The sequence below is a fragment of the Carettochelys insculpta genome, chromosome 1, assembly GCF_033958435.1.
Source record: "Carettochelys insculpta isolate YL-2023 chromosome 1, ASM3395843v1, whole genome shotgun sequence".
In the NCBI taxonomy this organism is placed as follows: Eukaryota; Metazoa; Chordata; order Testudines; family Carettochelyidae; genus Carettochelys; species Carettochelys insculpta.
In genome coordinates this window covers 332,712,110-332,727,123 of record NC_134137.1, presented here as the reverse complement: position 1 = coordinate 332,727,123, position 15,014 = coordinate 332,712,110, and the positions used below count along the sequence as shown (strand labels likewise).

The following is a 15,014-nucleotide window of genomic DNA, read 5'->3' as shown; positions in this document are numbered from 1 at the left end:
TTGGCAGATGCTTTCTGGGCACCTGTCAGGTCCCAAGGGGGCCGGACTAGAGAGGTTCAACCTGTACCAAGTTGTGTTGACCAAAACTGCCTTTTGGCAACAAAACAGTGAGAGTACACACTGTAATGCACCCTTTTTTGAGAAAAATGCCCCAGTTCCAGTGCCTAAAAAGTCTAAACTTACGAGAGACTTTTTTTTCCTTTTCCCATCCTTTTATTGTTGTGAAACAGCCAATGTAGACACTGCTATTTGGTTGGTGACAGAGCTGTTTTGCTCCAGTATCCCACAAAGCCTGCCCTGATCACTGTGCTCAGGGTTTTGATCTTTACTGCCCTGCAGGCATATGCCCTTCTCCTTTCAAGGTTCCTAGAAGTATCTAACAGCTAAGTGAGCTAGTCCGTTTGGACACAAAAACCAAAGAGCAAATAATTAGAGTGTGTGTGCTGTGCCCTGAACTAAGAAACGAGCAGCAGGCAGAGTGCTGCTGCAAGGGGCATGGGGACAAACTGCTTTGCTGCATTGACATTCCTCAGCACTCGGAGCGCACAGCACTACTCATGATGCTGCTCCAAGCAGCTGAGGAGGCTGTGCGAGAACTTGGTGGAAATCCCAAGATGCACAGGATCACTTCTGTCTTCCCACAACACTGCACTGTAGAATACCTTTGATGGTGCTCTAGTGTGGACATGCTCAGTCAACAGAGGGAGCAAGTGTGAACACCCTCTGGCAATTTTTGTTTGTCGACTTTTGTGTGTCAACAAAAATTTGTCAACAAAACTTGGCAGCATATATGTAGCCTTAGTCTAGCTGAAAGGTTGTGACCTTTTTCTTTTGTATGAGAACCCTGACATTATTATCTCAAGATTAAACAGCTGCAGTCCACTCAGTGTGAGACAGATGATGCTGTAAAATGCAGTGGCTTTCTTACCGAATGGGGGCATCTTGCTGGAAGCAAATAAATGACACTGGTGCTCCAGGATCTGCACTAGCTATCAATTCATCTGCAAGTGGAAAGCCATAAATTGCCCAGGACCAGACAGCTTGAGGGGCACAGTTGCAGCCCGCACAGTCATTTGAGCTAGATTCACCTTTTTATAAAAGAGGGTGGCTAGCAGGTTCAGCAGTACCTGAATAGCTTTAAAACTTGGGGCTGGTGTGCCTAAATGTTCCCATTCTTTCGTTGTTACAAACTGAGATTTAATTGCATTATTGTGATCATGTTTTCTTAAATTCAGTTTTACTTGCTGGAGTACATATTTGCAAGGTGAATTTATAACTCTCGTTGGGTTTTTTGTGTCACACTCATATACCAAGCAGGGATGAAAATTTGTACCCTGCTAATGCTTTTGTATTGTTAAGTAAATGCTAGTTCAATGGGTTGCGCTTGTCATCTGAATATTCTGGTAGGTTAGTCATTACTAAATCTTCAGCTTGTTTTTCAGTATAAGCTAAAAACTGAAACTGTAGTTTTCAAAACTGGATGCTTGAAGTTAGGCTCTGAAGTAAGTGACCAGATTTTCAGAAGTGTTGACTTTAATTGGAATTATGGGGCTCCCAGTGCTTGGAAAATTCTGATTTTAGTCATTTTGTTTTAAAAACCTAGCCTGAGAATTTAAAATCTAAGGCCAAACATTTGAGTACTTCAGTTCTGTGAGAATCACCTTTTTTTAGTCTCATTTAGCAATTCAATATTCTCTGTATATTTGGGAAAGCATGTCCACATATTGAATCAGAAGTCTAATGGCTAAATTCTAAGACTGTCTACTTCAGGCAGCAAACAATTATTGAGTCTTTAGCCCGAGTTCATTTAGTTAAACTGCAAGTAATATAGGTCTTATCTTTCCAGAACTGCCTAGAAATCTTGTGTAGCCATGGTGGACTAGAGGCTGACAAGAAAGATAAGTGCAATCGAACGCTGCATGATGTTGCTACTGATGACTGCAAACACCTCCTGGAGAACTTGAGTGAGTTACAGATTGCGAACAGCACTGCACTAAATATTTAGCTGCCAGGATCTTGTGGGAGAGAGAGGAAACATTTAATACCATGTTTGCTCTTAATTTTACAATATTCAGTTTTTCCATCACCCAACCAGTTCATTTTTAGAGTGCAGATGTGTTACTTGATTCTGCTACAATAAATGATAAAAAAAATATTTTATTCTCCCATTCTGATTTTTAATATTACTTTTAAATGTGTCAGCTTTAAAAAAAAAAAAAAAAAAAAAAAAAAAAAGTCAAATAAATTTCTCAGTTCTGGAAACAGTCCTAATCCTTTGACATTAGTAAATTAATATTTACTAATTATTTTTTGTAAAAACTTTTTACCTTTTTTCCTTTCATTTATCTAATCCTACTCTTTTCAGACTCTTAGAGAAAAATCCCTATTGGATTTAAACAAAAAGCACCTGTTTAAGTAATTGGATGTGGAATAGAACTTGGTGATTTTTTTTCCTCAGCTAATAATAGCTTATTCACCAGAAAATGTCCTTTTGGTTGCTGCAAAACTACTAGCGAAGCTGATATAAAGCTTCCAAATAATTTTGCCTCAAAATCATTTTTTCATCATTTAGATACCATTCAAAAATGAGAGGAAGAGATAGTGCTGGTACCCTACTTGTAACTTTTATCCCAGTGGCTAGGGCTAAAATGTGGAAGATCCAGGTTCTAGTGTGGATCTGTCTCATATTCTTCCGCTGAAACCATTCCACTATGTATAAATAGAGTCACTGAACTTCAAACTTGGCTTTTCTGGGATGCAGAAGAATGCCTTAACTACCAGGCTAGAAAGTCATTATTGTACTCCTTCTCCAGCTCATTATCTAGTCACTGTCAGTATGTATGACTGAATTGTTACTGGGTTGCATGTTACAGGTATCAATGCTGGCAAAAATACCAATGAAAACAAACAAACAAAACCTGAAAAAAACATGTTTCAAATTGAATGGTATTTTTTTCCTAGATTAAATGTATTATTTTCAAATCAGCATAATTTTTTCCCCATTTCCATACCTGTTTGACCTTGAATAGCTTTTTTCCCCAATAACCAAAACTGATCCAAAAAATCAGTTTAATTCCCAGCTCTCTGTTGAAATCGTATTGTCTAATGTCATCTGAGGAACTAGCCATTGAAGTATAAGAACAGTTAACAGTGTTGAAAAATTTGCGTCCCAAACTAGCCAACATCTCTCCAGCAGCTGCACTTCCTCAGTATTTCAGGTTAATTTTCTAAATTGTTTTATTTTCCAATAAAGGTGGAGGAGAGTAGGGCTTGAAATTCTAGAATGACCTCTTGATGCATACAGCAGGGAGAGCCAAACTTGTGCATCTCAGCAGATCAGTATGACAGTCTTCAGAATTTCGAGAACAGGAGCTTGGGACTTCATCCCCATAGTGAGGTAGTGGGGCTAGGGACTTCAGTCTGTAGAGCACACCTGCAGGAGTATGGGATTTCAGTTCTGCTCTGGCTGAAGCCCTAGACCCCTCTTGCTGCTGTGCAGAAACTCCTATCCTTACTGGCTACCACAGGGCAGAATATCTGAGCTCTTCCAAACAATGCAGTAGGCAGAGGATTGGAGGGCATAGGGGGTGCTGAGAGTTTCACTTTAACTGTGAAAGAGTGTCATGCTGCTCACAAGCCACGGTTTAGCTATTTTTGGCCTGTTGTATATACAGGTATTCATCTACTTACTCTATTGCTAGTATGAAATTGTGTCCTACTTCTTAAAGTACAGCAAGATGCAAAAATTATTCCTCTAATGTGTTGTTCTGTCAAAACAAAAAGCAGTCAAGTAGCTCTTTAAAGACTAGCAAAATAGTTTATTAGGTGAGCTTTCGTGGGACCAGTGGTGTTCTGTTCTTGGCTCTTTTGGGCCGATCTTGGAGTAGCTGGTCTCTGAGTATTCATCTGGTCCTGTTGATTTGTTTTTTTACTTGTCCTGGTGGGTAATTCAGGTTTATGAATATTTGGTAAAGTTCTTGTAGTTTTTGGTCTCTGTCAGTTGGATCAGAGCAAAGGCGATTGTTCTTAAGAGCTTGACTGTAAACAATGGATCTAGTCACGTGTGCAGGATGGAAACTAGAAGAGTGTAGATAAGTATAGCGATCAGTAGGTTTTCGTAAGTATAGCAATCAGTAGGACACCACTGGTCATCACCTACAGCCCCCAACTCAGACCACTGCAACGAATTATTAAAGACCTACAACCTATTCTTAATCAGGATGCTACACTCCAGAAGGCCCTGGGCAACATGTCTGTTCTCTCCTACAGACAACCTCCCAACCTCATGAGGATCCTCACTAACAGCCACAGTCTACACCCCAGGAACACCGTCCTGGAACCTTTCCCTGCAACAAAGCCTGCTGCCAGCTTTGTCCACATATCTTCTCTGGAAATACCATCTCTGGACGTAACCAGGTTACTCACAGAATCATGGGCACTTTCTCATGCTCCTCTACTAACATCATATATGCCATCATGTGCCAACAATGCCCATATGCTTTGTATATTGGACAGACTTCTGACTCCCTTAGACAAAGGGTCAATGGGCACAAAACAGACATCAAAACACTCCAGATCCACAAACCAGTTAGTCAACATTTTAATGGAATGGGGCATTCTGTCAATGACCTAAAGGTATGTGTGTTACAGAAGAGGAATTATCGCACCGTTCTGGAAAGAGAAACAGCTGAGCTGGCTTTTATATTCAAATTCGGCACATTAACACATGGTTTAAATCGTGATGGGAACTTTCTTAAGTCACTATAGGGGCTCGTCTGCATACTTGACTCAATCTAATTCTTGACCTTCCCCCCCACCCTTCCACTCTCTGGTTTGCTCACCTTGATTATCTTTTTCTGATTTGTCCTCCTTGCTTACTGTTTTTGGTTCTCTGTGTCTTAAATATTGAGTCTGTTCTGGTCTGGCTATGGTCTGAAGAAGTGGGTCTGTCCCATGAAAGCTCACCTAATAAACTGTTTTGCTAGTCTTTAAAGTGCTACTTGACTGCTTTTTGTTTTGATAGTGTATAGACTAGCATGGCTTCCTCTATGTTATTCTGTGTGTAACTCAACACACATACTTCCTTTATTTTTTTAACCTTTTATTCTCAGGTGACACTCTTAAAATGCTTACACACTTAAAATAGACAACACAGTAGAATGTCTTTGTTTTGGTAGGAAAGAAAATGTGCACAAAAAGAGGAATCCATTGGAAATGTTTTGCTTTCCAGAATCCTGTTAAAAAAGTTATGATTGGCTATTTTCATCCTCGTCTCGTACACTGTCACTATATAATTTTTAGCTTGCAATGATAGTAAAATTGCATCAATGTGAACAAATGAAAGCTCCTTCCTGTTAGTAAATGAAATATTAGGAAACCCCTAGACCTGCGAATGAAACTGTAAGAATTTGGATCTAGAATGTAGAAGTGAAAGATTATTTAAGGTTTGTCAACCAGACCAGTACTGTATTATTGCTACTTATAAAATGAAGGTAATGATGCTGAATGCTTTGTATAATAATCTATAATTTAATCCTTGTTTTAAAACTGTTTTGCATTGCACTATTATGGACTATGCTCTTTCTCTGCATACCCTCTTGAATGATAGGTGTTATAACGCTTTTTCGTCTCCAGACGGCTATTGAGGTAGACTGCTTTGAAGACATAAAAGTGGTTCATGTTGTTAATCTTATTTACAATAGCTCTTTTATTGTGTTTGCAGATTTTGCTATCTTAAATTCTCTAATTTTTTAATAGATGCTCTTAAAGTACCTTTAAGGATTTCAGTCAGTGAAATAGAACTAGCTTACTGTGGTACAGAGGATTGTGACACGGAAAACACAATATGTTCTTTAAATATCCGCAAACAGACAACATGGGATGATTTTTCAAAAGCAGTGAGTCAGGCAGTGACAGACCATTTCCAAGCAATCACTTCTGATGGATGGAGGAGTCTAGAGGACCTGACATTTAATAGTGCTGCAGAATCAAGCATTGGTCTCAGTGCAAGCAGTATATTAGCCATCAAAATAGGTATGAATTATTGTTACTTGAAAGAAAAGCAAAATCTTTTTTTTTTCCAGCTTGTGGGGTGCATGGCATGTTGTTTATTTCCTTAAATAAAAATTTTCAAGTCTACCTGTGGCAGTTTCTTGTCTAAATGGGGCCAATCATGACTGCATTCACTACACCAAACATGGTTTTTAAGACTTAAAGACATTTTTATACCTTAAATAGATTTACCCCATAAAATTGGATTAAATATTTGGTGAGGTTTATTGATATATTGCTTTAAATCTGAAAGTCTAAGGAAAATACCTTTTTGGGAAAACAATGAAACCAGATTGCTGGAATGTAAAATTAAAAGATCAGAGAGGAGTTTTAATATTGTGCTGGGGAAAAGCTGACAGGTGTGAAGAAGCACACAGTTCTGACACATCCATTAGGTGAAGATTAATCAGAAGGAATACTCTCTATCCTAGTAAAGAGGAGAGGATCTGATAAATTACAAGTAGGAACTAAAGAAAAACAGTCAAATGAAAGAGTCCTATTCAACCACATCACATGGCAGAAAACCGAATGACATTTTATGAGTGCTTATATGTAAATGCAAGCTGTTTAAATACTAAGTTTGGTCAGCTTGAGTGCCTAGTATTAAATAAGGATACTGTCATAATACGTATAAGAGAAACTTGTAATGATGCTGATCAATAGGGCACAGTTATATCGGGATACAGAATATATGTGAATGACAGTAGGTCTCACTTGTGGGGGAATGGGAATTATATGTGAAATAAGGCATAGAGTCAAATGTTGTGAAAATATAAAATAAATCAAACTATGCCATAAAGTCTGTAAGAAGTGTATGCATGAATAATAACATATAGCAGTAGGAATACATTACCAAACACCTGACCAGGATGATGACAGTGATTAGGAAATGATCTGGAAGGTTAGAGAGGCTACAAAAACAGAGAACCTAACAATTAAGAGAGATTTGAATTACCCCCATATATGACTGGGCACATGCCACCCAAGACAGAATTCAGTGGTAAAATTTCTAGACACTGTTAATGACTGCATCATGAAACAGCTAAACCTGGAACCTGCAAGGGGAAAGGCAGTTCTTGATTTTGGTTAAAGTAGAGCACATGAATCTGGTCCAAGAGATGAAGGTAAATGAACTCCTCAGTAATAGTAGCCACACTGTAATTAAATTTAACCTGTTTGTAAGGGGGAAATACCAAAGAAACCCACCACAGTAACATTTAATTTCAAAAAGGGGAGCTATGTAAAAACAAAGGGTAGTTAAACTGAAATTAACAGAACAGTCACACCAGTGAAATGCCTGAAAGCTGTATGGCACTTTTTAAGAAAACACCATGGTAAAGGCTCAAACTATATGTATATTCCCATATATATTTAAAAATAAAAAAAAACAAAAAAAACAAGCCAAAACGAAAAACCAAGAGGACCCAGGCCTAAACAACAAAGTAAAACAGGTAATTTGAGAAAAGACATCACTTAAAAAGTACAAGTCAAATTCAACTGAGGAGGATAGAAAAGAATATGAACTTTGGTAAGTCATATCTAAAGGTATAATGAGGTAAAAAAAAGATGAGCAATTAGCAAAAGGCACAAAAACTGAAAGCAAAAAAATTAAATACATCAGGAGCAGGAAGCCTGCTAAACAATCAGGCTCTGGCCACACTCGGCCAAAACTTTGAAATGGCCATTTCGAAGATTACTAATGAGGCGCTGAATTGAATATTCAGCGCCTCATTAGCATTAGAACACTTCTGGCCATGGCACTTCGAAAGCACTGCTTTCGAACGCATGTGGCTTGGCATGGCTATACGGGGGTCCTTTTCGAAAGGACCCCACACCTTTTGAAATCCCCTTATTCCCGGATCTGGCACGGGTTCTGGGAATAAGGGGATTTTGAAAGGTGGGGGATCCCTTCGAAAAGGACCCCCATGTAGCCGCACCGTTTCGTGCGCATTCGAAAGCAGCGCTTTCAAAGCGCCATGGCTGGAAGCGTCCTAATGCTAATGAGGTGCTAAATATTCAATTCAGTGCCTTATTAGTAATCTTCAAAATGGTTATTTGCATGGCCATTTCGAAGTTTTGGCCAAGTGTGGCCACAGCCTCAGTGAGCCCACTGTATGACTGAGGTGCTAAAGGAAAATTCAGGGAAGACAAGGATGTTGCAGAATGAATCAGTTCTTTGTATTGGTCCTCATCTCAAAGAACAGGAGGAAGATTCCAACATCTGAGCCATTCTTTTTAGGAGACGAATCAGAGGCAGCAATTGAGATGTTGATATAAGGAAGTTTTGGAACAAACAGCCAAATTCAACAGTAATACATTACTAGGATCAGTTGATGTTCACCTAATTGTGAAGGAGCTGAAGTATGAAATTCACAGAACTATCATTTAAGTAATTTAAGTCTGTACCAAATGCCTGTAAGAAAGCTAATATAACACCATTTTTTAAAAAGGATTAAGCAGGCAACATAGTCCAGTAAACCTGGTGTTGGTACTAAGTAGTTTGGTTGAAATTGTAATAAACAAAGGTATTATCAGATACACAGATTACCATGATGGCTACGTCTACACTAGTCAAAAACTTCGAAATGGCTGTGCAAATGGCCATTTCGAAGTTTACTAATGAAGTGCTGAAATACATATTCAGCACCTCATTAGCATGCGGGCGGCCGCGGCACTTTGAAATTGACGCAGCTCACCCAGACGGGGCTCCTTTTCGAAAGGACCCCGGCTACTTCAAAGTCCCCTTATTCCTATCTGGTCATAGGAATAAGGGGACTTCAAAGTAGTCGGGGTCCTTTTGAAAAGGAGCCCCATCTGGATGAGCCGCATCAATTTCAAAGTGCCGCGGCCACCCTCCTGCTAATGAGGCGCTGAATATGTATTTCAGCACTTCATTAGTAAACTTCAAAATGGCCATTTGCATGACCATTTCGAAGTTTTTGGCTAGTGTAGACACGGCCGATATGTTGACGAAGAGTTAACACAGTTTTGCAAAAGGGAAATTATGCCTCGTAGGTCTATTACAGTTATGTTGTGGTCCACACACATGGACAAGCATGATACGTGGTTGTATGTTCAGAAAATCTTTGATGAGGTCACTCACCAAAGACTCTTAAGCAAGTTAAGCAGTCATGAGATAAGAGGGAAAATCCTCTCATCAATCAGCAGCTTGTTCAAAGATAGGGTAGGAATAAATGGTCAGTTTTCAAAATGGGGAGAGGTGAAGAGTGGGATCCCACAAAGCCTGTACTGAGAGCAGTACTCTTCAACATGTTGTTAAATGATGTGGAAAAGAGGTAAACCATGAGGTGTCAGAGTTTGCAGATGATACAAAATTTCTCAAGATAGCTAAATCCAATGCTGACAACGAAGAGTTACAAAGGGATATCACAAAACTGATAGTGATTGAAATTCAGTATTGATAAATACAAAATAATGTACATCTGAAATCATAATCCCAACTCGGCATGCAAAGCGAAGGGATCTAAATTATCTGTCAGTGCTTGAAACAAGATCTTGGACTCATCATGTATAGTTCTCTGTAAACATCTTCTCAATATACAGTATTCAAAATAATTAAAAAAAAAAACTGATGGTGATAGGAACTATTAGGAAAGGGATAGATAATAAGATTGTAAATATAATGCCAGTATAAAAAATCATGATACACCCACATCTTGCATACAAGCTGAAATTCTGGTGGCCACATCTCCAAAATTATTATATTAGATTGGAAGAGGCACAGGGAAGGGCAACAGAAATGATCAGAGGAATGGAAACCCCTGTGAAGAGATGGAAAAGAGATGAAGAGATGGGTTATGTGATAGAAGTCTGCAAAATCACACATGGTGTAGAGAAAGTTTAAAAAGAAGTGTAATTTAACTTTTTGTGTTAATCAAGAAACAGGGAACTCCATTTGAAATTGATAGGAAGCAAGTTTAAAACAAATGTTAAGGAAGAGCTTCTTCACACAATGCAGTCGGCCTGTGGAATTCATTGCCGGGAGATATGAAGACCAAAAAGTATAATGGAGTTTAAAAGAGAATTAGATAAGTTACTGGAGAATAGGTCTGTCAGTGGCTGTTAGCGAAGATGGTAAGGGATGCAACTCTGTGCTCTGTCCATCCTTAAAGCTGACTGCCACGAGGGAGGCTTGAACAACAGGGGATGAACCACTCAATAAATTGTCCTGTTTGGTTAATTTCTTCTGAAGCATCTTACTGGTCCAAAGACAGGAAACTGGGCTGGACAGACTGTTGTTCTGACGCAATATAACCATTCTCATGTTCTTATGAATTGCATTAAAATCCCATGCAATAAATCGTAGAACATGCCTACATTTAAAACAATTTTAACTCTGTCTGAGTGGTTTAGAGAAGGGTGAACGAACTTTTTACATCAGGCCCCACTTTTCATCCCTGCAATTAGCAGAGCCTTCAACCTGTCTAAAGTAATCCAAACAGATGGAAATTGTGGTTATGTTCAAAAGAAAAAACTTTTAAGCAGGTGTAAGAAAATAAGTATGTAGAATGGAAGAACTTTATTAATTGGTATATAAATGTGAATACATGGACATATAAATAGTAACATATTTCAACGTTTTTAACGAGATGAATGAGCCTGACACCCAGCAGCTGATTATGTTGCACCATCCTTACGAAATTTCATACCCCTCTAGGAGGCCCATCTCCCACTTTGCACCCCCCACCCCCCGCTTTAGAGGATTAAGACTTAAGACACTTTTATATGTTCTCTGGGACCCAGGTTTCAATTTTTGCCTGAGGTCCTAAATCAATAAAAGTTACGATGGAAGGGATCAGCATTACACCATAAGAAACCAAACCTGTTGTACAAAATTCTGCCCAGGGAATTTTTTAGTGGATCCTGACTGATACTTACATATATAGGCAAAACAGCTCCCATTTTATTACAGTAAAAGCTCTATTTACCTAGACGAGAATATCTCGATTAATAATTGTGGGTGTGAAAGCAAAATGTGAACCATAATTTGGCACAACACAACATCATTATGTAGTCCATGCACTAATCCAAAGCATTCTTAAAATGCTGCCCTTCAGCTTTCAGAGAATTTTACACAAGAAATCTGAATTAGTAACATTTTGTCATCACTTGGCACTGCTGTGGATGACTACACAAGATATAGAGCAGGCGTGTCCAGCCCACGGGCCTCATGCGGCCCTGAACAGCTAGTAATGCGGCCCCACAAGATCGTAAACTTTTAACATTATTAAGTGATTTATATACATTAACTATATTATATATTTTATATGCGGCCCAGGCAAGCCAAAAGGTTGGACACCCATGATATAGAGCAATGGAAAACTAGGTCCTTAATGTATATTTTAGATGAAACTTTAAATCAAGCAAATTAGCTTGCTTTTATTCAATTTTATTGTTTAATATGTACATGTTAACATATTAATTATAATATATTACCAGGTGATATTGTAAACTATTGTTTAATCTGCACATACCAGCAAATGTTCCAATATCATCAGCCTTATATATACTACTGTATATTTTAGGGAGGTTGATCAAGAACTCCTCCTAAACTGAAAGAGCTAGGACCACCAAATTCGGTATACAGCGTCTCTAATCCATAACATAAAGCAGTGTCAGGATTTGGTTGTTGCCAGGAAAATAGGATGTGACCAAAATGAGGTGGTTTCTCATAAAGCCAAACAGAAACATCAGATCAAGTACAGTGCTCACGTGACGTAATGAAGGTTGAAAGAGACTGAACCAAAATGAGCCAGAAAAATATGATGAAGCTGGAATAAGATTGCTTCTCAATAAATTTTACAGAAAAGGGATAAAATGGAGAAGTTTAGGCTCATGCTTTAGGTTCAAAAACTAGAAGAAAATGTTACTGGAAACCACTTTGACCATAGTCCTTTTTTTGGTAAAACATAGCAAAAATGAGTTTATAAGGGGTGAAGAAAAAAAGTACACTTGATGAAATTCCCATTTAAAAAAATTCCTTAAAAATTAAATGGGGAAATTTTAAAAATCTCTTTTTAAGAGTTCTGAAATAAAAATTAACTTCATAAAAATAACTATTTTTGAAAACTACAATCTTTTAAATAGAACATATTTTTATAAAAAAAATCCTCAGGACATGAAAAATACTAGGTAAATCTTCTGGGGTAAATTTCATAGTGGAACTGATTTGTTATTCGGAATAGCAGAACTGAATATCTATGTACACATTCTGTGCAGGCAGGTAGGTATGCTGTGCGTGGAGGCGTGTATGCAAATATAGTATGTAAATAATTTGTTATTTTTTTTTCTTTTTTTAAACAGGAAATGTTTCATGGTCAATAGGTCAGATTTTTCCACAGGCACCATGGGATTTTTTGAAGAGGAAGAAAACGGAACACATAACAGTGATTTTGTTTGGTAATGGCATTTGCAACTATTTTGTTGTCAAACCTAGAAGAAATTCACAATAATAGATTCTGAATCATTTGCTGCCATTTGTTTTCTTTGGTATTTCATGCAACTTTCCTGCTGCCATAAATTTGATATTCTGTTATTAAAAGAATTATCACTTAATTTGGTTCAAAGATATGTGGACGAAGTGAATTTAGAAATACATGCTGGCACTTAGGAGCTGTAAATCCCCTAGGTACAGTTATTTTATAATATCTATACCACTCACAGTTCCTCACAGATAGCCTTTTAAATCTGTATTATGAGATAAAGGTAATTCCTTTCATGATAGAAGTGTATTAGCAAACCTGAATCATTTTTAAAAAATCTGTGATGCTCATACAGAGTTTTAGAGGAAGGTTAGGGAACCTTTTTTGGGTCGAGGGCAGATGACCCACAGAAAAATCAGCTGGGGCCACACAAAAGTGAGAAGCAATAAATAAAATAATAAACACCCACAGATGTGGTCCATAACTGAGAAGCAGAAAAAGAGAGACTTGCTTCACTCCTCTCAAGCTCCAGCACCCTTGGGGAGGGGCACTGAGTCTCAAGGCTTACCCCCAAGGCCACATTAACTCTTGCAGGGGCCTGAGGCTAGTAGATTTTGTACCACCCTGGCTTGGAGGTGGGGCCAAAGTGGGGGATTCAGCATGCAGGAGGAGGCTCCTGAAACTAAGCTGGGTGTGGGGGAGTGAGGTATGGGCATGAGATACCCACCCTGCGTGTGGGGGAAGGAGGCTATCCAGAGTCTGGGCAGGAGATAGGGTGTGGGGGTCTGAGGTCTGTGCAAGAGGTAGGGAGTGGGTGGGGGTACAGGGTCCGACTGGTAGGTAAAGCACAGGAGTTGGTTTGGGATGTCTGGTCTGGGTGGTAGGAGGCAAGGGATTGGGATGTCTACCTGGTGCAGATCCAGTGGGAGCACCGTGCTTGTATCCTGCAAGCAAGCATGGGTCCACAGCTGCTCTCTGCTAGCTTCCCCACAAAGCCATTCTGCAAGCTGCGGGGAGGGGGCAGAGAGATCAGCAGCACTCAGAGCTACTTCCTCCCCGCACCAGGCAGAATCTGCAGACTGAATGCAGCCTGTAGATTGCCGGTTCCCTGTGAGGCTTGGGGCACCGTGCCCCATGCAGGGGGGAACTGGTGCTGGCAGTCCAGCCACATTGGAGGGGAGGGCACTGAGCCTCAGAGACTTGCTACAGAACTGGAGCACAAGTGGTGGCTTGGCCTGCTGTGTGGTAGAGAGGGGAGCTGTGAGCTTCATAGGGTGGATCAAGGCCAGCTGGTAGGTTCCCCATTCCTTGAGATTCTTGAAGGTGTCACAATAGCTGGTATAGGGATGTTTGTTTGTGCACATTGTTATAAATCACGCAGATAGCAGGTATTAGATAATAGCATATGTATTTTAAAGGTCCTCAAGAAGGCTGCTTAAACAGTGTGACTTACGCCTCTATGATCCACCTTCAGATCCTGCAGAACTACCTCCGGCTGGTATGTACCAACTAGCCCCTGTTTGCGGCTCTCCTCTCCTTTAGGCACATGCAAAAATGCCTGCTTAAACCTGTCTGCAGCGTCTACCATCTTGATCTTCATTTCTTTCTTTTAACAATTTGATGGATTGCTGATTGATTGATTAGAAAGGTTTATTGATTAATCTCTTACACCTCTGTGGTCAAAGCTTTTCAGGGCTTCTGTATCAGAATATTATAAATGTTACAATAAGATTATATATATATATATATAATAAAAAAAATGGAGATGCACATCTAGAACTGAAAGGGACCTTGGGAAGGTCACCTAGTCCAATCCCTTGCCCTCTTGGCAGGAGCCAGCACTATCCCTGACCTCTTTTTGCCCCAATCCCTAAATGGCCCCCTCAAAGATTGAGCTTACAACCTGGGGTTTAGCAGGCCAATGCTCAAACCACTGAGCTATCCCTCCCCTGTGAAATCTAGTTGCCCTTGATCCCTAAGTGGCTCCCTTAAGTATTGAGCTCACAACCCTGGGCTAAGTGGGCCAGTGCTCAAACCACCAAGCTATCTCTCCCCTAAAAAAATCTGGAGATATGCGTCTCATAGAGCTGGAAGGGACCTCAGGAGGTAATTGAATCCAGTTCCTGGGCCAGGGCCAAGCACCATCCCTGACAGACTTCCCCTCTCATTTATTTGCTCCAAACCTCTTGGCCTCCTTGGGGATTGAGTAGGCAAATGCTCAAACTAAGAACATAAGAACATAAGAATGGCCATACTGGGTCAGACCAAAGGTCCATCCAGCCCAGCATCCCATCTGCCGACGGTGGCCAATGCCAGGTGCCCCAGAGAAGGAGAACAGAAGACAATGATCAAGTGATTTATCTCCTGCCATCCATCTCCTGCCCTTGTTATGAAGGCTAGGGCACCATACTTTATCCCTGGCTAATAGCCATTTATGGACCTAACCTGCAAAATTTATCAAGCTCTTTTTTAAACCCTAATAGAGTCCTGGCCTTCACAGCCTCCTCGGGCAAGGAGTTC

At 39.7% G+C, this 15,014-nt stretch overlaps 1 protein-coding gene across 3 annotated transcripts in view; it reads left to right on the top strand.

Moving 5' to 3' along the window:
* The window catches only part of CTTNBP2 (cortactin binding protein 2), a 171,494-nt gene that overhangs the window by 103,065 nt on the left and 53,415 nt on the right, over positions 1-15,014 (top strand). For all 3 annotated transcript variants that reach the window (XM_075014950.1, XM_075014941.1, XM_075014960.1), the window contains exons 9-12: positions 1,847-1,964; positions 5,758-6,033; positions 12,376-12,471; positions 13,913-13,992. In XM_075014950.1, the coding sequence (XP_074871051.1) occupies positions 1,847-1,964; positions 5,758-6,033; positions 12,376-12,471; positions 13,913-13,992 (570 nt within the window). The remainder of the gene's footprint in view (positions 1-1,846; positions 1,965-5,757; positions 6,034-12,375; positions 12,472-13,912; positions 13,993-15,014) is intronic.